The sequence below is a fragment of the Dipodomys merriami genome, unplaced genomic scaffold (assembly GCF_024711535.1).
Source record: "Dipodomys merriami isolate MVZ:Mamm:240054 unplaced genomic scaffold, mDipMer1.0.p SCAF_2, whole genome shotgun sequence".
NCBI classification, from domain to species: domain Eukaryota; kingdom Metazoa; phylum Chordata; class Mammalia; order Rodentia; family Heteromyidae; genus Dipodomys; species Dipodomys merriami.
Window position 1 is genome coordinate 56,887,479 of NW_027203381.1, and position 24,454 is coordinate 56,911,932.

At 39.0% G+C, this 24,454-nt stretch overlaps 1 protein-coding gene across 6 annotated transcripts in view; it reads right to left on the reverse strand.

Moving 5' to 3' along the window:
• Dcun1d1 (defective in cullin neddylation 1 domain containing 1) overlaps nucleotides 1–24,454 on the reverse strand; it is a 48,379-nt gene that overhangs the window by 18,127 nt on the left and 5,798 nt on the right. For 3 of the 6 annotated variants that reach the window (XM_070029668.1, XM_070029665.1, XM_070029664.1), the window contains exons 2-4: nucleotides 10,868–11,084; nucleotides 8,552–8,720; nucleotides 6,383–6,513 (exon numbers count right to left, since the gene is read on the reverse strand). In XM_070029668.1, coding sequence (XP_069885769.1) covers nucleotides 6,383–6,513; nucleotides 8,552–8,720; nucleotides 10,868–11,042 — 475 coding nt within the window. In that variant the 5' untranslated portion in view covers nucleotides 11,043–11,084. Of the gene's footprint in view, nucleotides 1–6,382; nucleotides 6,514–8,551; nucleotides 8,721–10,867; nucleotides 11,106–22,880; nucleotides 23,539–24,164; nucleotides 24,354–24,454 lie in introns of those variants that run through there. The other 3 variants (XM_070029666.1, XM_070029667.1, XM_070029669.1) reach the window with 3 other exon arrangements.

Genomic DNA, 24,454 nt, shown 5'->3' on the forward strand with positions numbered 1-24,454 from the left:
TCATTTTTCTCCCACTATCCCTACTCTCCCATTCCTCTCCAAGTTGTAATGTTCATGTGAAAATATTCTTTATAATACTGTAAATTATTTCTAAACATTAATGTTTCTTCAAGTTAGGGTCTCACTATGGAGACCAGACTGGCCTGGAACTTTTTTTTTTTTTTTTTTTTTTTTTTGCCGGTTGTGGACCTGAACTCTGGGCCTAGGTGCTGTCCCTCAGCTCTTCAGCTCAAGGCCAGCGTTCTACAGCTTGAGCCACAGCACCACTTCCGGCTTTTTTTGTTTATGTGGTGCTGAGGAATCGAACCCAGGGCCTCAGGCATGCAAGGTAAGCACTCTACCACTGAGCCACCTTCCCAGCCCCTGGCCTGGAACTTTTATGTTACATAAGCTGGCCCTGAACTCAAAATCCTCCTGCCTCAACCTCTTGAGTGCAGCCTTTTACAGCTATGTATCACTGTTACTAACTTTAATGTTTAACAAATAATGTTAAAATATTTAAATACACTTCATGGGTATATTTCACCTGAACTACAATTCCTAAGAAAACAATCTAAAGCTTTTACTCTAACAAAAATTCAATATGGCTCTTAAAATGATATGGTTGCTAAGAACAAATATAATCTTTGACCAACTTAAAAGAATTAACAGCCAGGCACCAGTGGCTTATACCCAGGAGGCTGAGATATGAGGATTGCAGTTTGAAGCCAACCTGAGCAACTAAGTTCATGAGACTCTTATGTGTTAAAAGCATTAGCTTTGAGCAAAAATGCTCAAGGACACAGTGCTCGGTCCCTGTGCTCAAATTTTAGGGTTAGTGCAAAAGAAAATTAAAAAAAAAACAAAAACAAAAACCTAGTGTTCTGCTTTAAACAGCTTCCTTCTGGAATACTGTATTCAACTTTTAGTGCACTATTCTGAAAGAAACCAACAAACTAGAAATATGTATATAAGAGTAATAAATATCTCTTCAAATTAAAAAGTTAAATTGGAATGCTGACCTAGAAAAAAAAAGACAAAAGATGAGTGATAGTGATCTTTAAGTGGTTAGACTTTCTCTATGCTGCACTAGTGGACAAATAAGAACAAGGATGGAAGTTATAAAGACAAAGATATAATCGCAGGAAGAAAGAACCATGTTATAAAAAGTAAATTTTTGTGAGAATAGAACATCTTAAGACAAAGTGTGTTCAGTCCCTGTTTGTTTGAAAGTTTAATGAGAATTATTAGTTAAGGTTGCTACTTTGGGTAGGTTATAGATTTGATAGAGGACTTAAGAAATCTCTTCCAACTTCAAGGTTCAAATCACCACAGAAATGATAGGTATCTAAAGCAGATAGTGGTAGAAGAAGCACTCTATTCTGGTGTCAAAAACAAATTATTGGGCAGTAGGTGTAGATTTATTACCCAGCCCTTGACTAGCATGTAGGAGACCCTGGGATCCACAAGGGAAAGACTGGTTATAAAAAGCGAGAAAACAAAAGTACTCGTAATTTAGCACGGCTCTTTACTAACAAATTAGTGTTGTCACTGCCACTCTTTCCCAATTTCTTTGGGCCTCACCTCTTCTACTAAGGCCTTCTTTCAGCTAAATCTTGTCATTTAAGAGCCCCATGAACCCTTAAAAAGACTGTCAAGGAATTTCCGGAAATTAAGTAATCACTTAATCACAATCAAAAAAAAAAAAAAAAAAAGAACCTTGGGGAAGGGAGGGAGGGAGGGGATGGTAGGGGGAAAACAATGGAGGGGGTAACAATGTTCAAGAGGAAGTGTACTCATTACCTCACTCATGTAACTGTAACCCTCTGTATAGTATCTTTACAATAAAAAAATTAAAAAAAAAAATAAGGAAAAAAAAAAAAAAAAAAGACTGTCAAGGGCTGGAAATGTGGCTTTGTGGTAGAGTGCTTGTCTAGCATGCATGAAGCCCTGGGTTTGATTCCTCAGTACCACATACACAGAAAAAGCCGGAAGTGATGTGAAGGGTAAACAAAGGAGGAGGCTGCAATGCTTGGTAAGAAATGTACACATTATCCTGCCCATGTAATTGTAACCCCTCTGTACAGTATGTTCACAAATAAAATTAAATTAAATTAAAAAAAAAAAGAAAAAGCCGGAAGTGGGGCTATTGCTCAAGTGGTAGAGCACTAGCCTTGAACAAAAGAAGCTCCGGGAACTGTGCCAAGATCCTGAGCTCAAGCCCCAGGACTGGCAAAAAAAAAAAAAAAAAAATTGCCAAGGAAATTTTCTTTTTAATTGAGCTCATCAAATAAGTCATAGCTTTTCCTAACACTTAACATTAATGCAAAATAAAGAAAAACCATGTCTTTATTACTTCTACTTTTCCCTTCTTTTTTGTCCCCCACTCACTCATAGGCTTCTTTTCTTTCCCTCTCAGTTCCCAGCAATTTTAACATCTTGCTATAGTGAGGTACATTTTTCTAATTGAAAAATCAATGTGGAAACATTACTAGTAACCAAAGCTACTTCTATATCAGAGTTCACTCTTCATATTGTTTGTGGCTAAATACACAGAAAATTTACCATGTTTCTCCTTATCTTTCAGAAAAGAAATTCTATAACTACTAAACAATATTTCAATTTTCTAAAGCACAATACTAGAATACAATTTTTAAATAAGTTATTTTAAATAAAATATAATTTTAAACTTTTTCTGTAATATAAAATTCCAATTTAACATATTAATATATCCAATAGCTATAAAAACTTTGGGGTTGGGGGCTGGGAAGGTGGCTCAGTGGTAGAGTGCTTGCCTTGCATGCCTGAGGCCCTGGGTTCAATTCCTCAGCACCACATAAGCAAAAAGAAAAAAAGCCGGAAGTGGTGCTGTGGCTCAAGTGGTAGAGCGCTAGCCTTGAGCTGAAGAGCTGAGGGACAGCGCCCAGGCCCAGAGTTCAGGCCCCACGACCAGACCCCCCCCAAAAAAAAAAAACAAAAACTTTGGGGTTGGGAAGGTGGCTCATTGGTAGAGCGCTTGCCTTGCATGCAGGAGACCCTCGGTTCGATTCCTCAGTACCACATAAGCAGAAAAAGCCAGAAGTGGGGCTAAGGCCCAAGTGGTAGAGTGCTAGTCTACAGCTCAAGAGCTGAGGGACAGCACCCAGGCCCAGAATTCAGGCCCCATGACCGACAAAAAAAAGAAAAAGAAAGAAAACTTAATCTTAGCTGTCAATGCCTTATGCCTTTAATTCCAGCTATTTAGAAGGTTGCAATCTCAAGGATCATGGTTGGAAGCCAGCCCAGAGAGAAAAGTCTTCATCTCCAAAATAACCAGCAAAAAGCTAGGCTACAGGCAAAATTCAAGTGGCAGAATGCCAGCAAGGCCAGCAAGTCAAGAGAATGCAAGCCCCCCCCAGAACTGAGGGGTCAGGTCATTTACTTTCATGGTACAATATAAAACCAGCAAGGCAAGTAAGTCAAGAGAATGCAAGGCCCCCCAGAACTGAGGGATCAGGTCATTTACTTTCACGGTACAATAAAAAACCAGATTCAAAATCAAAACTATTTTATTCACTAAAACACCATTTTCTTTTGTCCTCCCGTATAAGGAGTAAAATTATAAATAACAAATAGATTCAGTTCCTTAAATCAATTTGACATTCACAACATTGTTTAATCTTATAAAAATAGTGTTACATTTTAAATATCACACCATTCTGTGTGAGAGAGTGAGACATAGAGAGAGAGAGAGGGAGGGAGGGAGGAAGGGGGAGAGACAAGAGAAGGAAGAGAGAGGAAGAAGGGGAGGAGGGGAAGGGGAGAGAAGAGAGAGACACATACACAAACACACACACCAGTACTGGGACTTGAACTAAGGGCCTGGGTGCTCTCCCTAAGTTGTAGTTTTGTTTTGTTTTTTACATTTCTCAAGGCTAGTGCTCTAACACTTGAGCTATCCTAAGTTGTTTGGATTTTTTATTTCTTTCTCAAGGCTAGAACTCTAACCCTTGAGCCACAGCTCCACTTCTGTTTTTTTGGTAGTTAACTGGAGATTAAGAGTCTCATGGTCTTTCCTGTCTTTGCTTTGAACCACAATCCTCAGATCTCAGTCTAAATAGCTAGGATTATAGGCCCAAGCACTGGTACCCTACCACAATGTTCTTTTTTTTGGGGGGGGGGGGGAGTCATAGGGCTTGAACTCTGGGCCTGGGGCTGTCCCTCAGCTCTTCAGCTCAAGGCTAGCGTTCTACCACAGAAACCACAGCACCATATCTCGTTTTCTGGTGATTAAATGGAGATAAGAGTCTCACAGACTTCCTGCCCTGGCAGCTTTTAACCATGATCCTCAGATCTCAGCCTCCTGAGTTGCTAGGATTACAAGGATGAGCCACCAGCACCCAATGTTCTTTTAATACAAATTCAAGGGCTTTTTAATTTGTAGGATAGAGGAAACTAAAGAAAAGACACACACACACACACACACACACACAAACACTCTCTCTCTCTCTCTCTCTCTCTCTCTCTCTCTCTCTCTCTCTCTCTCTCTCTCTCTCTCTCTTAACTGATGGCTACATATAATGGAAACTTGCCCTACATATAATGGAAACTTATCCGCAAAATGAGGATTTTTCCTATAAAATAAAACCCATCCTGATCTGATCATTACACACTGTACACCTCTTTAAATGTCACACTATACCTCATAAATATATGCAGCTACTCTTTGTTGACTAGAAATAAAAAGTAAAATCCACCCTATAAAGCAATCAGTCCAGAAGGAAGTTGCATTCGAAATTTTGCCTTAGGAATATTCAAAAATCTTGGTTCCATCATGTTTACTCCCACTTTAGGCTAACTCACAATTACAACTAGTATACATATCCCTTCTCTTTCAACTGCTTTCTTGATATAACCCCGAGTCATATAATCTTTTTCTCAATACTGTTCCCCACTTCATCTAAAATATAACTAAGAATTAGTATAAGGAACCCAATTAGTCTGTCCAACTACAGTACCTTCAAAAAAAATGCAGTACCAGAGGGTGCAGCTCAGTGGTAGAGCTCTAGCCTAATATGTATGAGGCCCTGGACTCAAAATTCACTTCCATCATTCCAAATCATTTAACCTTGTGCCTAAGTTTCTCATTAAGGATAAAAAACGACTGCTCTTTCTTACTACATACCTGGTACTCAATTAACTCATAAAATTATTCAGTTTCTGGTATAATGGACACGAAGCTTAGTACACTGCCATGCATACTGCAATTTCGAATTTAGCAGAAATTACAGCATCAAAATCTTTGATCAGAAGGATTAACCAGGGGGTCTTCATTTCCCTCAGATTCCAATTTAAACCTTTTTATCCCATTTCTAAAAGTAGCCTACAGTTATTAGCCTCATTGTATCTCACCAATTTCATCTCCACATGAACATTCCCAGTAAAATCAAACCAACACCTCTCTTTCACAAAGTATCTAAGCTTGTTTCTGAGATGTTAGATCCTCATTTATAACTATCCTCAGAGGACATCTTTTCTGTTCCCTTATCCAGTAAAATACTAAATCCTTTAGCTCATGTCACCTTGCCCTGAAAGCATTTTGTAGTCATTCCTCCCTTTTTCTAAAACCGTTATGTTCATTTTTTTTTTAAAATTGTGAAAATACCATACAGAGGAGTTACAATTAGATGGGCAAGATAATGAATACATTTCTTTTCTTTTTTTTTTCCTTTGGTCAGTCATGGGGCTTGAACTCTGGGCTTGGGTGCTGTCCCTGCACTCTTCAGCTCAAGGCAAGCACTCTACCACTTGAGCCACAGTGCCACTTCCAATGAGTACATTTCTTATCAAGCATTGTTGCCTCCTCCTTTGTTTCCCCTTCCCTTCCCTTCCCTTCTCCCCCCCACCATGTTCATTTAGATTATATTGTCATTTTAGGAAATTTGTAATTATACTGTATCTTTTCTGTATAAAGTACTGATCTAAACAAAGTGAGATCCTTAAGTGATTCTATTATCATCAGTTATTTCTGAATAGGATTTATGACTAATAATTATTTTGTCTTTATTCTAGTTTCCAAATTAAAAAAATAAAGTTATATGGTATTCTGTGATTGAGAAATCTTACCATTTTATTTTATAGGATCATCTATGAATGAAAGCATATATAAAAATATCAGTGGAATATTAACAACTGTTTATACTCTGTATTTATAGTTTTTATGTAGAAAAAAAAATCAGTGGTTCACCTATGGTACCCAGAGTAGCCCTGTATCTTCTGACTGAAGTCCCATGCCTCTCAATGTTTTCCAATAAACTGGTATTTTCATAATGAGTTTATATGCAAAACATGCTTCTGCAAAGACAAGACTATTAATGTATTTAAATATATTTGAACACCAAATATAATTTTTAAATAGTCTTACCTAATCCTTTTTGTCCTGGATTCTTTGCAAAATTAAAAGTAAACTGGTAAAAATCCTTAAATCGTCCTGGTTCTTTCAATTCTTGTTCCATCTTGGGTATTTGGGCCTTTAGTTTTTCTATGCTGTCACATCTATATTACAAAATTAAGTTTATAAAAGGTTAACTTCTCACTATAAATTTAAAACTTAGCTTTTTTTTCCAATGAAAGTTTATATTTCCTAGAACTTTTTTAAAAAATCATATAGAATTTTATCTTCTTATATTTACGTAAATAGCAAAGGAGTCCCCATTATCCACAGAGCTTATGTTCCAAGACCCACAGTAAATGACTAAAGCCTTGGATAATACCAAACCATATATATGCTATACTTTCTCCTATACTATATACATGTAAAAGTTTATAAGTAAGGCACAGTAAGAGATTAACAATGTTAATAAAAAAAATTGTAACAATATACTACAAAAACCTCTTACATAAATGTGCTCTATCTCAAAATATCTTATACCTTTTCACTTAAAGGAAGCAGTTTTCAGCTTGAACATAAGCAGTTGATCTGGTAAATAAAAATTACTAAGTGCCTAATGGGTAAGTAATATCTACAGTTTGGATAAGCTGGACAAAGGGAAGACACACATCCCAGGCAGGTCAGGCAGGTGATACAAAAATTCACCATACTACTCAGAACAATGAACAACTCAAAACTGATGAGTTGTCTTTATTCTGGAATTTTCCAGCTAATAATCTGGGACCAGTTGGTCATAAGTCACTAAAGCTTCAAAAAGCAAGACCATAGATTAAGGGGTGTAAGGGCATAGCTGAGGAAGAGATTTGAAATGATAAAATGTTAGAAATAATTACTTTGAAAAATAGGTTAGTACTTTTAAATACATAATTCATTGAACTGTCAACACACTGATAAAATAAATAATAATCAGCTTTACAATTATCAGTTTAAACTGCAAGAGATAACTGCTTACTTAGTAGTTAATCACATGCCCAGCTCCTAAACTAACTAGAAACACAGTAGCTTGTTTTAGATGAGTAAGTGTTCCTCTTGGAAATTTACTTCTTTTTTTATGTATAAAGTATAATAAATATCAACTGAGCCTCCCAACACTTCTACCCTCCCTCCCTCCCTCCTAGAAGAACTGGATCTCAGCCTCACTGGCAACTCTCTAGTTTCTAAATTCCTTCCTGGTTTCTTCATTTTATTCAGTCCAAGGGATGACTACAGTTACTGCTACCTGTTACATCCTAAGAATTTCCTTTTGCATAGTACAACACGTAATTAAATTTCCCCTAGCCAGGGCTAGGGTAGATGGAGCTCAATGGTAGAGTACTTGTGAAATCCTGGGTTTAATCTCCAGCACTGCAAAACAAATAAATTAAATTTTCCCAGGTCAAATTACCAGTGTGTCTTTTTATTTTCCTTGAGTGGACGCTGACCGATTACAATGTCCTCAAGTTCAAGCAGCAGAATCCAGACTGCAATCCTGGCTCTAATATTATATTTTATAATTTCTTTGTACCTTAATACTCACAAACTTGTGAATATGTAGTTTAGTAAAGCACTCAGCATGGCTACTAAAATATTGGCCAACTAATGTTAGCTATTATTATTCAACAGCAACCCACTAAAAACAGAAGGTTGCCTGATACCTACAATACACACTTCTACAATCTCATTAAAAACAGACAACTAAAGGTCAAAGTAAAACCTCCACTCATGACTTTTCAATCTATTTACCCAAATACATATCCAATAAATCAGTTGTCAAGACACAACTGGGACAAACTGTAATTACAACTTCTAAGGTGTCTTCACTTTATCAATCCATCCTACACAGCCTTACATTAAGAAAAAACTTCATTAAACTTGTTCATTTCACTTTTCCATATTAAACCCATTAATATCCATTAATGCATATAGTATTAACTTTCTCATCATCCTCTCTCAGAAACAAGTGGTGTGAATAACACCAAACTGAGTAGGCTGTAATAATTGTATAGATACTTGACAAACCCAGAAAACTACTTCACATGAGAACTAGAATGTTCGCTCATTTGTGGGCCAGTAGAAATTTAACTTACATTTAAGAACTGATGACAGTTCAATTCATATCCTCATAGTACTGAGTCTAATTTCCTACAGCAGTCAGATACTCACCCTAGTTCTGTCATGCCATCCATGAACTCCTGTTTGGAGAACTCACACTGTGTTGCTGCTCTGAACTTCCATGCAATGATCAACACACTAATGCTGGCCGGATCAAGTGCCAGGTCATCACAGAACTGCTGTATACCATCTATTCCAATTTTATTTTCATCTTGAGGATCTTTAAAAATAATACAATATCAAATTAGTGGCATATTTTATTATGGTACATTCTTAAATTTTAAAGGCAATGCTTTATTTTCCATTTTAAAATATATAGCAAAGACATGTGACAATATTACACTAATAGTTGATTTCCCCTTATAATAGCTAAAATCATTTTGCCTTCTACACAGCATTATTAAAATGAACAAGAGAATGTATATGCAGATGGATACATTTCTAAAACTCTCATTTATCCATATAAAAAGTCCCCTATTTGTACATATTCCAGAAATCAAACATTCCTATGTAGGGGATGAGAAGTTCTGATTGAACATATCCATATTTTAAGAGACATTTTAAGTTAGTAGTCTTAAATACAGAAATTCTTTTTATCTTGAAGTTCATTTTACCATTACAATCACTTTTTAAAACTATCAGAAAAAAACTAAGTAGTTTAGTTTCAATAATATAAACATCTGCTATTTAAAGAAAAAAAATAGTGTTTATTTACCACAGGAAAACTGTATACAATATAAGAAAATAGAAGCATTCTCATACTATTATCAAACAGGATTTACTAAACCTTCCTAAAACCAATCTGGCAATAATTTTACCAATAATAAACAAATACATTGAGCTAGAGTGTAGCTAAGTGGTAAAGTGCTTCCCTGGAATGAACAAGCAAGCCTCTGGCTTTAATCTATTATCACAATTTCTGCCTGTCTGTCTCTGTCTCTGTCTGTCTCTCTTTCTCTCTCTGTCTCTATCTCTCTCTCCTTCCCATTTTTTTTTTTTGTCCAGTCGTGGGGCCTGAACTCTGGGCCTGAGCGCTGTCCCTCAGCTCTTCAGCTCAAGGCTAGCGCTCTACCACATGAGCCACAGCGCCACTTCTGGCTTTTTTCTTTTTGATTATGTGGTGCTGAGGAATCGAACCCAGGGCCTCAGGCATGCAAGGCAAGCGCTCTACCACTGAGCCACCTTCCCAGCCCCTTTCCATTTTTTTTAAAGCACATCTTTTAACTTTGGAGCATAAGTTAGCATATAATACAATACTATTTTCTCCATGTATTTCTTTATAAACATGAAAGACATGGAAGGATCCATACCAAGCTACTAAATACTAATTATCTCTGAAGAATAAGCAAGAAAAAGATAGTATAACTATAATCTTCCCCTATCATCTACAGCCCTACACAAACTAGCCAAGTGGCTTTACCAGTGAGCTACATCCCCAGTCTCTTTTTTCATGTATAATGTACTACCTGCCTGCCTGCCTTTCTTTGAGTGCTGTGGAGTTCTTTCCCAGTGCCTCATGCATAATAGGCAAGCATTCTACAAACTGAGCTACATCCTCAACCTTGTTTACCTTTTAGAGTAGATGTTGCTTTATAATACTTTAAAAAAAAAAGTCACTGTGGGGCTGGGAAGGTGGCTCAGTGGTAGAGTGCTTGCCTTGCATGCCTGAGGCCCTGGGTTCAATTCCTCAGCACCACATAAGCAAAAAGAAAAAAGCTGGAAGTGTGCTGTGGCTCAAGTGGTAGAGCGCTAGCCTTGAGCTGAAGAGCTGAGGGACAGCGCCCAGACCCAGAATTCAGGCCCCACAACCAGAGTCCCCCCGCCAAAAAAAAGCCAGGTACCAGTGGCTCATGCTTATATTCCTAGCTACTTAGGAGGCTGAGATCTGAGGCTACCCTTTAAAACCAGTCCAGACAATAAAGTCCATGAGACTCTTACCTCCAATTAACCAACAAAATGCCAGAAGCAGAGCTGTGGCTCAGTGGTAGAACATTAACCTTGCATAAAGAAACTCAGGGACAGTGCCCAAGCCCTGAGTTCAAGTCCCATGACCAGCCAAAAAATAAAAGTGTGCAAATTTTCTTAAAATCTGGTTAAGCTGATTTTTATAAAAATGGGCCACCACCTCCCATTTTTAAATTGGACAACGAAAGAGAAAAAAAAAAGAGATGATAATAAAGGGATCAGGAAGATATGTTGGTGAAGAGGAAATCATTTCTCCTCTCAGACTTCTTGAAATAATTTCGAGATCTACCAGAGTTCTGCTGGGCACACTACTCAATTTATATTCTACATAGTAGGTTCATTTCTCTCAAGCCCATAACTTTGGAAAACCTGGTCAAAATATTTAAAGTTACAAACACTCACCTTTGTATCTATTATATAGTTGTTCTAACTTCTTCCTGTCCAATGATCCTTTTACGCTTTCTCGTATATAAAGTTCAGGATTTTGGAAAAAATTATCTGTTGCAACATCTAACTTCCAGTCATTTTGAGAAAGACAACTTACTGCTGTTTTTTCACTAGATTGTGTGAAGATCATAAACTGACGAACTTTATCCTTCTGCGATGATTTCAACTTGTTCTATTGAAACCAAAAAATAAACTGAAAGTATGTAAAAATCACATAAGACTCTTAATTTTATATGAATGACTAAGTAATTTTTTACTTATAAACATTAAAATATTTAGCTTAAAACTTATTTTTCATCTATCATTATTCAGCAAGGAAATGTTTTAATATGAAATGTGTGCCATTTTTGAAAAGCATCTAGCAGCACAGATGTAAGGAATTCACCTCCCTCATTTCTCCACAGGTAGGCCCCAAGTACATGGATACTCTATAAGGGAAGTACAACTACCTCAAAACCTTAAGAGATGAAGGACTCTCAGCCAAAGGACACTGACAGTGAGGCACATATGTTCACCACAGCACTAAGATCCATTATAAGGCATGTATAAGTACCATTCTCCTCAACAGTATCTGCCTTGATTTCTCACCATTTCTACCAAGTAGAGAAAGGCAAGAGAGTATTATTATCCTACATTTCTCTATATGGTATTCAGGAACCCTATTATTACTACTAAATGTCTCATATTCTCACTCAAATAGAAGGGAACATCTTTCCAACTGAGTTTTGGGGTTTTGTTTTATTATTTATATTTTTTTGCCAGTCCTGGGGCTTGAACTCAGGGCCTGGGCACTGTCTTTGTACTTCTTTAACTCTATCACTTGAGCCACAACGCTACTTGGGGCATTTCTGTTTATGTGTTACTGAGGAATAGAACCCAGGGCTTCATGCATGCTAGGCAAGTGTTCTACCCCTAAGCCACATTCCCAGTTCTGAGGTATTTTTTAATTGGGCTTTCTCCCCTCTGCTTCCCCTGAAGGAATCATCCTCAGCCTGAGACAAATTTCCTCTTTTCACTTGCCATACACAGACAAGGATTCATTTCTCAGTTGACCAGAACCTAAAGTAAAATGAGGTAAGGAAAGTGGGCCCACCACTCTCTCCTGGTAAAGACTCCATTCCACCACCCAAATCACTCAGGTTGTTTAGTAGAAATGAGGCAAAAACAAAGTAGTCTCACAAATCAAAGTCTTAGTAACATTTTCATTAGTCACACTGCTTGCTGTACATATTTATAAATATATATTTCTACCTGTCACAGTCTTAGTAAAACTAAGATTATAAAAGCAAATACAAAAACCAACCCTATCTCTTATAGTATAAAATGCTTATGTCTAGGAATCTGATCTATCTGCTAACCTCTTCTCTCTGCAAATTTTACTGCTTATAATTAAAATCTCAACCTTTGTGCTCTATGAAAACTAAGAAACTAGCTGGATGGTGGCTCATGACTTTAATCCAAGCTACTCAGGGGGCTGAAATCTGAAGATCCTGGTTCAAAGCCTGCCCTGACAGGAAAATCTGTGAAACTCTTATCTCTAATTAACTGCCAAAAAAGCCAGAAGTAAAACTGTAGCTCAAGTGGTAGAGTGCTAGCAGAACTAATGAACGAGAGAAAGAAAGAAAGACAGAAAGAGAGAGAATGAGAAAGAAAAAGAAAGAAAAAAGGGAGAGAAAAAAGAGGAAGGGGAGAGGAAGGGGAGAGAGAGAGAGAGAGAGAGAGAGAGAGAGAGAGAGAGAGAGAGAGAAAGGAAAGCAAAGATTAGGGGCAGCACCCAAAAAGAAAAAAAAACCTAAGATATCTATATCTATATCTATATATAAATATATAGATATATATATGCACTAACCACCTGCTAATTCACTTATGATGCTACCACCTCGAACACCAAATAGAACATAGTTGCACATTAAGCTCTCAAAGAACTAGCATTCTTCCTTTTTGAAAACTATCTTCTCCACAAGCTTTATTATTCACAATGAAATCAAATACCAAGGAAGGAAACCAATTAAATTTCTGAAATTAACTCAAACTAAATAAGAAAATCAATTATTTCAACTTGTTACTGAAAACTATTTTTAAACTTTTAGACCTTTCTCCTCTGAGCCTTTCAAGAACAGAGAAATAACCGGGCATCGGTGGCTCATGTCCATAATCCTAGCTACTCAGGAGACTCAGATCTGAGGATTGTCGTTCAAAGCCAGCCCAGGCAGAAAAGTCCATGAGACTCTTATCTCCAATTAATCACCAGAAAACCAGAAGTGGTGCTTTGGCTCAAGTGATAGAGCATGTGCCTTGAGCTGAAGAGCTCAGGGACAGTGCCCAGGTCCAGAGTTCAAACCCCACTACCAACAAAAAATAAATCAGTAAATACATAGAACAGAGAAATACTAAGGGCCACTGCAGTCGCCAGTGACTGCTGCATAACGCAGTATGAGGCACTGGAGACTCATCTGAAAGTGTACCTACCCAAAGCCATATAGAAATTATAATAAACCTAATACAGAAGCCAGCCACTAGTGGCTTCTGCCTGTAATCCTACCCACTGAGGAGGCTGAAATCTAAGGATCACGGTTCAAAGCCAGCCTGGGAAGGCAAGTCTGTGAGACTTTTATCTTGACTAACCAGCAAAAAGGCAAAAGTAGAGGTGTGGCGCAAGAAGTAGAGCACCAGCTTTGTGAATAAGCTAAGTGAGAGCATGAGACTATGAGTTCAAGTCTTAGTACTGGCACAAAAAATAAGAATAAAGTAAAATGTAAAATAACTTCTTGCCTAACTTTTCTCTCATTCTCCTAAGAGTTGGAGGCAACAAAATAACCAGGTTTTTTTGAGGTTTTACCATATTGCATTAAATCAAGTACTGTTCCCTGAAGTTTTAATCATCTTTATTGAAGACAAAGTTTAAATCATTTTAAATCATGCAGATTAAATCATTTCTGCATGCCAAAAAGAGGTGTTCACTCTTATTAATAATCTATCAGAAAGCAAGATATTAGAAAATATCCATTTTCAGCATCATAAAAACTAATGGATAACACTTAATAAAGACTCCAGCTTCACCCAAAGGTTATGATATTCCTTTCCTGTGTAGTGTGTTAAATACTTTCTATCTTGTGTACTTAGAATGTACTCTAATTGCTCCATCAGCTTTCTGAGTCCACAATAAATTTTAACACTAGAAGGATATACTCAATTCTGTAGTCTCAAAGACTATGTTAGATTACATACACCTGCCTTCTTCTCAGGCCTATTTAAAACTCAGGCCAACTTGCTTGGTGGCAAGGTGTTCTCAATTTGAGAATGTGGCATCAAAGGTTTAAATTTCTTATCAACCTAAGTAAAAGGAAAAAGTGTGACTAACTCGAAAAAATTGTTTCATGAGGGGTGAGAAGGTAGAAGAAAAAGTAGGTTATTTCTCTATTTCTCCTACAAACCCAATAGGGATCTTCCCAAGAACAAACCATAACAGCTGAATGATTCAGTATTCAAATGTAGTATATGCCATTTATTTTAATACTTATTCCAAAAAAAAAAAACTACTACATTGATAGTGTGTATTTGGTTATAGCCAGGAATACAGTCAAGTATATTTTACACTAAACCTACTGTAACAGAAAAAGAAATTTCAAACTCTATTGCAAAATAGTAAGAAAATCTGCCCACTCTATTTCCCCCAGGAAAAACAATGAACATGGGAAAATGCCTTTTTTGGTCAACTAATACCTAAGAATTTCAAAACAAATAATTTTAATGGACAACTCATACATATAAAGATCCATTTCACTTTTTCTATTAGCATCAATTTTTTGATAAAAAAAAAACTATTTCTAAAACTAAGACTGTTGCAAAAGCATATAGAGTAGCAGAAACTTATTTCTACAAGGGACAACAAACTTAGGTTGTTTCCCAGTCATGAAATACGTTACAGTACAATGGAACCATGTTTTGAAGAAAAGTAAGTTCTACCACAATACAATTGTAAAAGCAATAAAAATTGATCACTCCTTCAACTTTAAAGGATGGGAGAATCTAACCAAAATTTCGTAGATATACTGTCATCAAAACAATGAATTCATAAATGAGAGGACTGAGCTAAAAGGGTTGTGGTAACTGTAAAGGTCATTTCAGTAAAAATTTCTGAAATGTTTTTTATTGTAAAAATACCCTACAGAGGGGTTACAGTTAGATGAGTAAGGTAATGAGTCTATTTCCTATCGAGCATTGTTAACTCCTTTGTTTTTCCCCTACTATCCCTTCCCTCCCCAACTTCCCCCCCCCCAACATAGTATCTTGTACATCTCATTGTTACAATGGGTCAACCTGTATCCTTATTTCAGCATTTTGTTATTTCTCTTCCCCTCCCCAAATTAGAATTTATATACAAGATGCAGGGCACGGGAATCAAATACAGTGAAAACAGGGGTTATACTAACATGGGGGAAGAACATATAAAAGAAACAAAAAAATCATATAGTACATATTATACACATGATAAAAACAATAGCAAGAAAGAAAAAAAGTGTGTCCCTATCTTGGGGTTCATTTCACTTAACATCATCTTATATGGTCATATGTACATAGCTTTTGACCTTTTCTGTTAGTTATTGCAAATAAGGAAAACCATGGGACCTATGTTTCTTTGGGCCTGTTCTATTAGCCTCAATTTTTATCTTCTCACTTTCAACTTCAATCTGAACTCCAGAAACACACACACACTCAGGATTTTAACAGTTTTAAAGGAATTTCTTTTCAAATGTAATTCTAGTTACTTTAGTAATCTAGTTCACAGAAGTCAATGTTTCAAACATCAAAATCGTCCACAATCTGTATTAGCTTGTTGTGTTGAGTCCCTGTTAAGTTGTAGCTCATAAAATTTAGGTTAGTTTTAGTTTAAAAGAATCATATTTTTCATATATAATATACAGTATTCTGCAGCTACACCAGATGTTACTACTAGTATCTAAAACTACTCTTCTATAGAATCTATAAAAGACCTTCTCCTAGGTTCTGAATCTGAAGTCAAAAGGGCAGGAAAAATCAACTCAACTAATGAGACTACCTGCTCCTAAAGGAAACTTCAGTTTTAGGGCAAAGTTCTGAGTATAAAGAATCTGAGTAAGAGGAGATCTTCCATTTTCCTCTACCTGAACAAGAGAAACAATATAACATGATTAGTGCAGACTCACAGACATAACTGGCAAGAGTTCAATCTAACCTGTGCCTCTAATTGCTATGTGATTTGGAGAAAATTGTTTAATCTCTCTGGTTCAATTTCCTCATCTATAAACAAGGTATTACAGTTCTAAGTATTTAACTTGAATTCATGTAACATTAACACATAAGTAAAGACTCCTTACAAATCCATAAACTAACGAAGAACAGTCAAGAGAAAATAGCCCAGGCTGGCCTTGATCTGTGGCCCTCACACTTCACCTTTACAAGCACCAGGACTACAAGTTTGTGCCACTACCCCCTGCTGTCATTTACTTATACTCACCCAAAACTAGTAGAGCCACAATAGAACTGATGCCTAGCTTCAGCAAAGCATATGAAGTCTTCCTATTTATTCTACTCATCTTTAAGTGAAAAGGAAAACAAAAAGGGCAACCACTAACTTCCTAGAGTGCTGGGCCAGGTTGGGGGAAAGGGTCATAAGCATCAGCTTCTTAACCTACTTTTAATGAAAAGGGTGGTAGGCAGTGGAATTAACCTTTCCCTTTTCACATACTAACAACCAGAATTCTAAAATTGTCCCATTAAGCAGTTCCATTAGTCTTTTCATAAGGATGGAATGTTTATAGATTTTTGATGGGCAAGGGGGTTGTGAAGTAAATAGGCCATTTTTAAGACAAGTAATAAAACAAGAAATACTGTTTCCAGTGTTGTTACCTTCTGAAATACTGTTTCCAGTGCTGTTACCTTCTCTTTTTTTTTTGTCAGTAGTGGGGCCTGAACGCTGGCCTGAGCACTGTCCCTCAGCTCTTCAGCTCAAGGCTAGTGCTCTACCACTTGAGCCACAGGGCCACTTCCGGCTTTTTCTGCTTATGTGGTGCTGAGGAATCAAACCCAGGGCCTCATGAATGCAAGGCAAGCATTCTGCCACTGAGCCACCTTCCCAGCCCCATGTTGTTACCTTCTGTCTTGAAAATAATCTATAGCTTTGGTAAAGAGGTTTAAACAACAACAACAATCGGGCCATGCACCCATGGCTTCATGCCTGTAATCCTAGATACTCAGGAGGTTGAGATCTGAGAATAACCGTTCAAAGCCAGCCCAAGCAGAAAAGTCCATGAGACTCTTATCTCCAATTAACCACCAGAAAATTGGAAGCAGCGCTGTGGCTCAAGTGGTAGAGCCTTTGAGTTGAAGAGTAGGTACAGCACTGAGGCCAAGAGTTCAAGCGCCACAACCAACCACCCACCCCCCCCCAAAAAAAATCAGGGGATACTGGTAGTCAAACTTTCCTTTTCCAATGGGAAGACTTGAAACAGAGAAAAAACAAACACAGGTTATTGCTAAAAAAAATAAATAAATAAAAGGAACAATGTGAGGTTTCAAATATTAAGCAAAAACAAAACTTTCAGTGTTCTTTTAAATTATAACCCACAGTTTACAATTATTACTTACAGACAGACCTATGCTGCTTGTCATTCATTCTTAAATTCCTTGCACTATGAAGAGCAGTTAACATTATGGACCTCTTCTTTAAGAGGCATTCTATTACTATGAACCATCTCTAAACATGCCATGCAATTACTCTAACAATACATAATAAGCCAGCTAATGTATTCTCAGGAAGTATATCTGTAATACAAACTGACTTTGTAACATTTCCCGATAGGATTTTTGTTGTTGTTGGGGTTTTGTTGTTTTGGGTACCACTACTAGGGCTTAGGGTCTGGATGCTGACCCTGAGTTTTTTGCTCAAGGCTAGTGCCGCTTTCAGCTTTGTCTTATTTGGTGGTTAATTGGGCCTAAGAGTCTCACAAACTTTCCCGGCCCAAGCTGGTTTTGAACTATCCTCAAATCTCAGCCTCTTGAATAGCTAGGATTACAGGCATGAGCCACCAGCACTGGGTTTCTCCATAGATTTTTCAAAAATATCCTTTTAATGGAAAGTTAAATGATTTTCTCCTCATCACTCTTCAGAATTAGACCATTCAAAAGATGGCTACCATTATAAATACAAAAATATCTTGATTTTAGGACAGAGTACGTTTTGACTCATAAAGTTATTTTTGCTAGTTCTGACCACCTAAGAGATAAAAAGAACCTTAAATTTTTACTTTTGTTAGCCAGATTTCAATTGTTCTCCCAAATTTGTTTAAACCTCTATCAAGCAATGGAAATAACTAATTTAAATTTGATTTCCAAATGGGGTAAATTGGTTCACACCAACAGTCCTCACCACCCAGGAGCCTGAGAGATGGCCCAGGAGTACGCACTATACAGCAAGATCCCCATCTCAAAAATAATTACCAAAGGGTCAATTATATTTCTGTAACTTATTACAATAGCTAGCATACAACAATCATACAATATTTGTTTAATAAGAATAAACCTTGAAAAACAAAAACTAAGATTTGGCATCTACATACATTCTGAATAGAAATATTAAGATTGTATAAAAATAAACAAGTGTTTATTGAAACAAAAATATCCAATATACTATAATGGAACAGGTTATGTATTTCAGCAATTTATTCTTTTTTTTTTTTTGTCGGTCATAGGGCTTGAACTCTGGGCTTGGGCGCTGTCCTTATGCTCTTCAGCTCAAGGCGAGCACTCTACCACTTGAGCCACAGCACCACTTCCTCAGCAATTTATTTTTATGTTCAGTGTTGAGCAACAGGTGCTCACATCTGTAATCCCAGCTACTCTGGAAGAAGAGATGGGGAGAATCAAGGTTCAAGGCCAGCATAAATGCAAGACCCCCATCTCAATCAGTAGCTGGATGAATGCCTGTCATCCTAGACATAAGAAAAGCTTAAACAGGCAGATTGTACAGGCTAGTCCCAACCCAGACACATATACAAGACCCTACTGAAAAAAATGAAGGCAAAAAAAGGGCTGGAATGTGTCTCAAGAGGCAGAGGGCCTGCCTAAGAAGAACAAGGCCCTGAGTTCAACAATCAGTACCAGTACCACCACCACCTCAAAGAAAAAAAAAAAGCTTATTTCTGTCCACACAGCAACTGAATCCTATTATCTATTGGAACTATTCCTCTTCATCAAATGGCCTGGCTAATACGGTTGCAACTTGATCCCCACATAGTTAAGTTCACAATATTGGTGAGGACTGGCTGTTTTGAGACAGGTTATACTATGTATCCCAGGCTGGTTGTACATTTGCTACATAGCCTCTAGTGGCCTCAAACTCACACTCATGATCCTCTCCTGCACTATCCAAATGCAAGGATTACAGGTATGGACTGCCCCCCCCCCAACCCGCCCTGCCCCAGAGCCTGACTCTCCACATACTGAATTTAAAAAGGCAGCTTTCTCCAGCTGGGGATGTAGTTCAGTTGTTGAGAGCTTGCCTATTGGATCCCCAGGATCAGCACTAAAAAAAAATGTTTTTCTCTCTCAGGTTTTCTTAATGCTTAGTTAGCCCAACCTAGAAGACCATAATCAAAACTGCCATTTGACTCAAATGGACTCTACTCTCCAATTTAAAATTAGTAATTTTATTTTATTTTTTAAACCACAAGTACCAAAGTTTTAATTGGGGTGGGAGGACAGTACTGGGATTTTGAACTTGCTAGGCAAGCACTCTACCATTTTGCCTTTTAAGTTATTTTTTAGGTAGGATCTCACCCTTTTGCCTAGCCAAGTATTGGACTATCATTCTCCTATATCTACCTTCACATAACAAGGATTACTGGCATGATTGATTTTCAATTACATACTTAATGTTCACATCATGTCATATGATTTGATATGGAAACAACTAATTTGCCTTCACTATGACAAGAAAGAAACCAAGGTAAAATTAGTCAGAAATTCCATACCTATACTAAAATGGTGTTTGCTGGTAAACCGTAGCCACTGGGAAAATAAAACATGGAACCAGAGACTACTCTTTAATCTCTGCTCTGCCACATACTAGCTCTTTACTGTGGTCAAACTGTTTATAACCACGAAGTCTACATTTCCAGATATGCTAAAGGGAGGCTGACAAAATGCCTATAAATGGGGATACAGATTAAACAGTTGTAAACTAATTTAGCATACTGTACATTCTTACTAAATGTCAATTTCTTTTCTCCCCAAAGGCCCATTTTCTGCATACAGTCTTATTAAACCACATACAAACCACCAGAACACAATCTACAAAAGGTTTTGTTGTGTTTTTATTAACAGTAGTATGACTAAGTAAACTTGATGGTCAACTATTTTTTATTGAACACTAGGAGTGTCATCCTAAACAGAACTTAAAACTTTATGCAGGTTTGCTAGGCACAAGGCACCAGAAGCTCATTCCTGTAATCTAAGCTACTCAGGTAGATGAGAGGTGGGAATTGAGATTTAAAGCCAGCCCAAGCAGAAAAGTTCAAGAGATAGTATCTCCAATTAGCCAGCAAAATGCTGGAATGAAAGTGAGGTTCAAGCAGAGAGGGCAAGGCCTTGAATTCAAGCCCCAGTACCCACATGAATAAACCACTTTATACATAAAAGCTTAATGAGAAAGAAAACTCTAATTCTAGTAACTTTCAAAAAAAAATAGCTACAAGAGACTCGTCTCCAAATAACCCCCAAAAGCCGAAATGGAGCTGTGGCTCACCAGCCATGAGCAAAATGCTAAGGGTAACCACATATGCCTAGGCCCTAAGTTCAAGCCCCAGTACCAACACAAAAATAATTATCTACTATCATAGAACACTATGTGGCACAAGAAACAAGGACTATCTTACTCCCTTACTGGCTTCCCATTTCTCTTGAGAGTAGTAACTATTTACAATGTTCATTTACACCCATCCCCACGCCATAACATTCATACTTTATTTGCTCTAATGAACCTCTCTACACACTCTCATATTACGCCAGCCTCACTGTTCTTACTCTTCCTCAAAATCTCCACTATATTTCTGCATATACTCTATTTCCTTGGGTCCTTCTCTACTCCCACCATGCCTCAGCACTCCAATCCCCTTCCCCAGAGCACTTGATACCTTCTAACACAGTAAGAAAATTCCGAACGTATATACTTATTACTGCTCTTTCCCTCCTAAAAGGTAACCTTCCCCAGAGCAATGTGTCTGTATAGTGACATACACACCTATCCTCAGTACCTTCAACAGTATATGGCATGGGACACACATTCTAGATGAACCCTCCTTTAAAGTGCAACAAGTTCTGGACAGACAACCTGAAACAGATTTAGATTTACAAGTTCCTGTTCTTGCAGAAAATGGGATCTTAAATTTCATAGTCCATATAGTTTTAGTCATTAAAAATATACTAATTAGAATCATTAACCACCCATTAATTCAAATTTTATGTCATAACATACCATAATATTTTAAGTTGTCTTAAGTATCACAATTTAATTTCAAATGAGGGCTGGGAAGGTGGCTCAGTGGTAGAGCACTTGCCTTGCATGCCTGAGGCCCTGGGTTTGATTCCTCAGCACCACATAAGCAAAAAGAAAAAAGCCGGAAGTGGCGCTGTGGCTCAAGTGGTAGAGCGCTAGCCTTGAGCTGAAGAGCTGAGGGACAGCGCCCAGGCCCAGAGTTCAGGCCCCACGACCGGACCCCCCCCCAAAAAAAAATAATAATTTCAAGTGAATAATTCAACCACTTCTCTAGAATTAATGTGATTTATAAGACTTACAGGTACCAAAAGAACTGAAGGTACATCAGAAGAAAAATATTTCTGCTCTACACCATCTTAGAAACTTGAACCTCAAACTTCCTGATCAACTATAATCCCTCTGAACAGCATTTTTACAATAAAATAATTTAAAAAAAAAATCTTCCTGAGCCTGATTTTCTTCTTCTGTGAGAGCTAATTAAATCTTTGAGACCCATTTCAGGTCTAAAAATTCCGATATTGAGTTTATAAAACCTTAGTAGGTTTCACAATCTACACATTTCTCATACACTTAATAAAAATCATCAGAATAGCAAAGTTATTAAGCTGGTTAGACCTTTAGATATCATCAAATCCAATCCTGTAGTTTTGCATACTTTTAAAAAGACTTCCAAAAAATAGTATGGTCTTAGTTTGAGGTTATTTCTGATCTCTCATGTAAAAGAGGTAATTGAATAATTCCTTGTAGAAAAAACTTCAGGTATCTCATCATTTAGGGTGCCCCAGAACTGACAATCTGATGTAGAAACTGCACTACACACCAAAAAAACAAAAAACAATAGCCCCCAAACAATCAAGAAACAATTACAAGTTCACAATGAAATATTTTAACCATAAAATTCTTATACAGCCCACGAGAGATTCTAAAGGAACAACTGTGATGATACAAACCGAGTTCAGCCAAAATGGAAAATGTTTTAATAATATGTTGTTGCCACCAGTACAAATACAAGACTTAATGGCTAAATTCCAAAACTATCTCATTTAATGTAAATTGAAGGACAAAAGTTTACAAGCTCTAATAACCCATGCTGAACACTTTGCTCACCTGAATTCATCAATTCAGAATTCCTGAAGAGGTGAAGAATCTCCTCAAACCTAGGATCCTAGGGAATGTGGCTCAATAGGAGAATACCCTAACTACCAAGCCCTTTTACCAAGGAACGCATTTCACTACTTCAAGATTGCTATCCTCCAGTAAATACCTAGTGTGAAAACGCCTATGAACCTGTCCAAATACTTAAGAAATTAGAAACCGTTGAGACTCCCTGGTGTAGCTTTTGGGTTTACATTTTAGTATCAGTTCAAACATTAATCTGTGTTTCATAGGAAAGTTTTCTTACAAATACAAACGGTAAAGTCTCATGGGACTTACCATGGAACAGAAATCTTGAATATAGGGTAAACCAGCATACACATATCCATACACGACACCAAAATACTGCCAAGCTGGAGGATGGAACTAAATTAAGAGTCCTTTAGCGAAAATTACACAAAACCGAAGACAACAGGGCATTCCCTAACACCTAAACACGATCCACACCCTACTCAAAGAGGCGTTTATCTTCCCCAAGAGCAAAAGGGCAGTATCATTTTTACTATTCCTACAGTAACCTAAGTGGAATTCCACTCAAGCCCAGTCTGTAGAATACCAAACCACACTTCTGGAAAAACAACAAGGAGCATCCACCCGGGTCAGGCACTTAATTACCGAAGTAAACAACTTGACTGCAAGGGTCTTCAAGCTTGGATGACTTTTTCTCCCAAACAACAACAACAACAAAAAATCAGTAAATAAGGAGCAACTTGGCAAACTGTGGTTTTGTTGTTGTTGTCTTTTTTTAATCACAAATGGTCCCTAACTGCTATAATAAAGCGATTACTCCTCCCACCCGAAGCAAATAAAGTAGGTGCTCCAGAGGCAGCACGTCTGTTTTCTCTCATTTTTATAGGAAACAGGTTGCACTTCCGGACCCCCACCCAAGCTCAGCCGTCTCCCACGTTTTGAGAAGGGGTAAATAGAACCTCCACCAACTACGAGGCCAGGGAAACTCATTTCCTCCAAAAAGCCTGGGACGCAGCGGAGGTGTGATGAGAAAGGGAAGGAGCTGGTGCCCCGCGCTCCCAGCCCCAGTGCCGGGAGACCCGCGGGGTGCAGGAGCCCGGGCAGCGCGGCGCGGGAGAGGCGCGCCGGCAAAGTCGTTCCAACGCCCGAGCCGGCCCGACCCGGGCCGGGCGCGGAGGGGGGGAGAGCTCACCGGAACCCGGGACCCCCGGCCAGGCACAATGGGGCCAGCCCCGGGGACCCGGCAGGGCCGGGCCGTTGCCCCTTCCCCTCCCCCGCCCCAACGCCTCCCCTCCCCCCGCCCCAGCCTGCGCCGGGCCCCGCCGGGGGGCTCCCGCGCCCCAAACTCGCCGGAGCTCCCGACTAGGCCCGGCTCCGCTCCGCCTCCTCGGCTCTCGCGTAGCAGCGGCGCCCGGGCGGGAAGGGGCGAAGGAGGAAGGGAGCGGCGGGCAAGCAAGCCCTCGCCCGGAGAGCGGGACGGAGGCCGCGGGGCCGGGGCTCGGGGCGGCGGGGCCGCCGCGGGACCGAGGGCGGAGGGCGGCGGGCGGGAGCGCGGCGGGGCGGGCGGGCGGGAGGGCGGCCGCAGCGCCTCACCATGTTGGTGTCCTCCAGGCCTCTCCCCTCCTCCTCCGGCTCCGCAGCGAATGGACGGCGGCGGCGGCGACGGCTCCTCTCACGGGCTCGCCGGGCTCCCGCTCATGCGCAGTGCGGGGCGGCCCCGGCGCGGCCCGCGGAGGCTGCCCCGGGCCTCGGGAGGCGGAGGGACGCGGGTGGCGGCGGCGGCGGCCGTCGCGGGCTTTCCCGGGCGCGGGGGTCCCCGGGCGGGGGCCGGGGAATGGGCGGGACGGACGGTGCGCGTCCTCCGCGCGCCGACATCCTCCCGC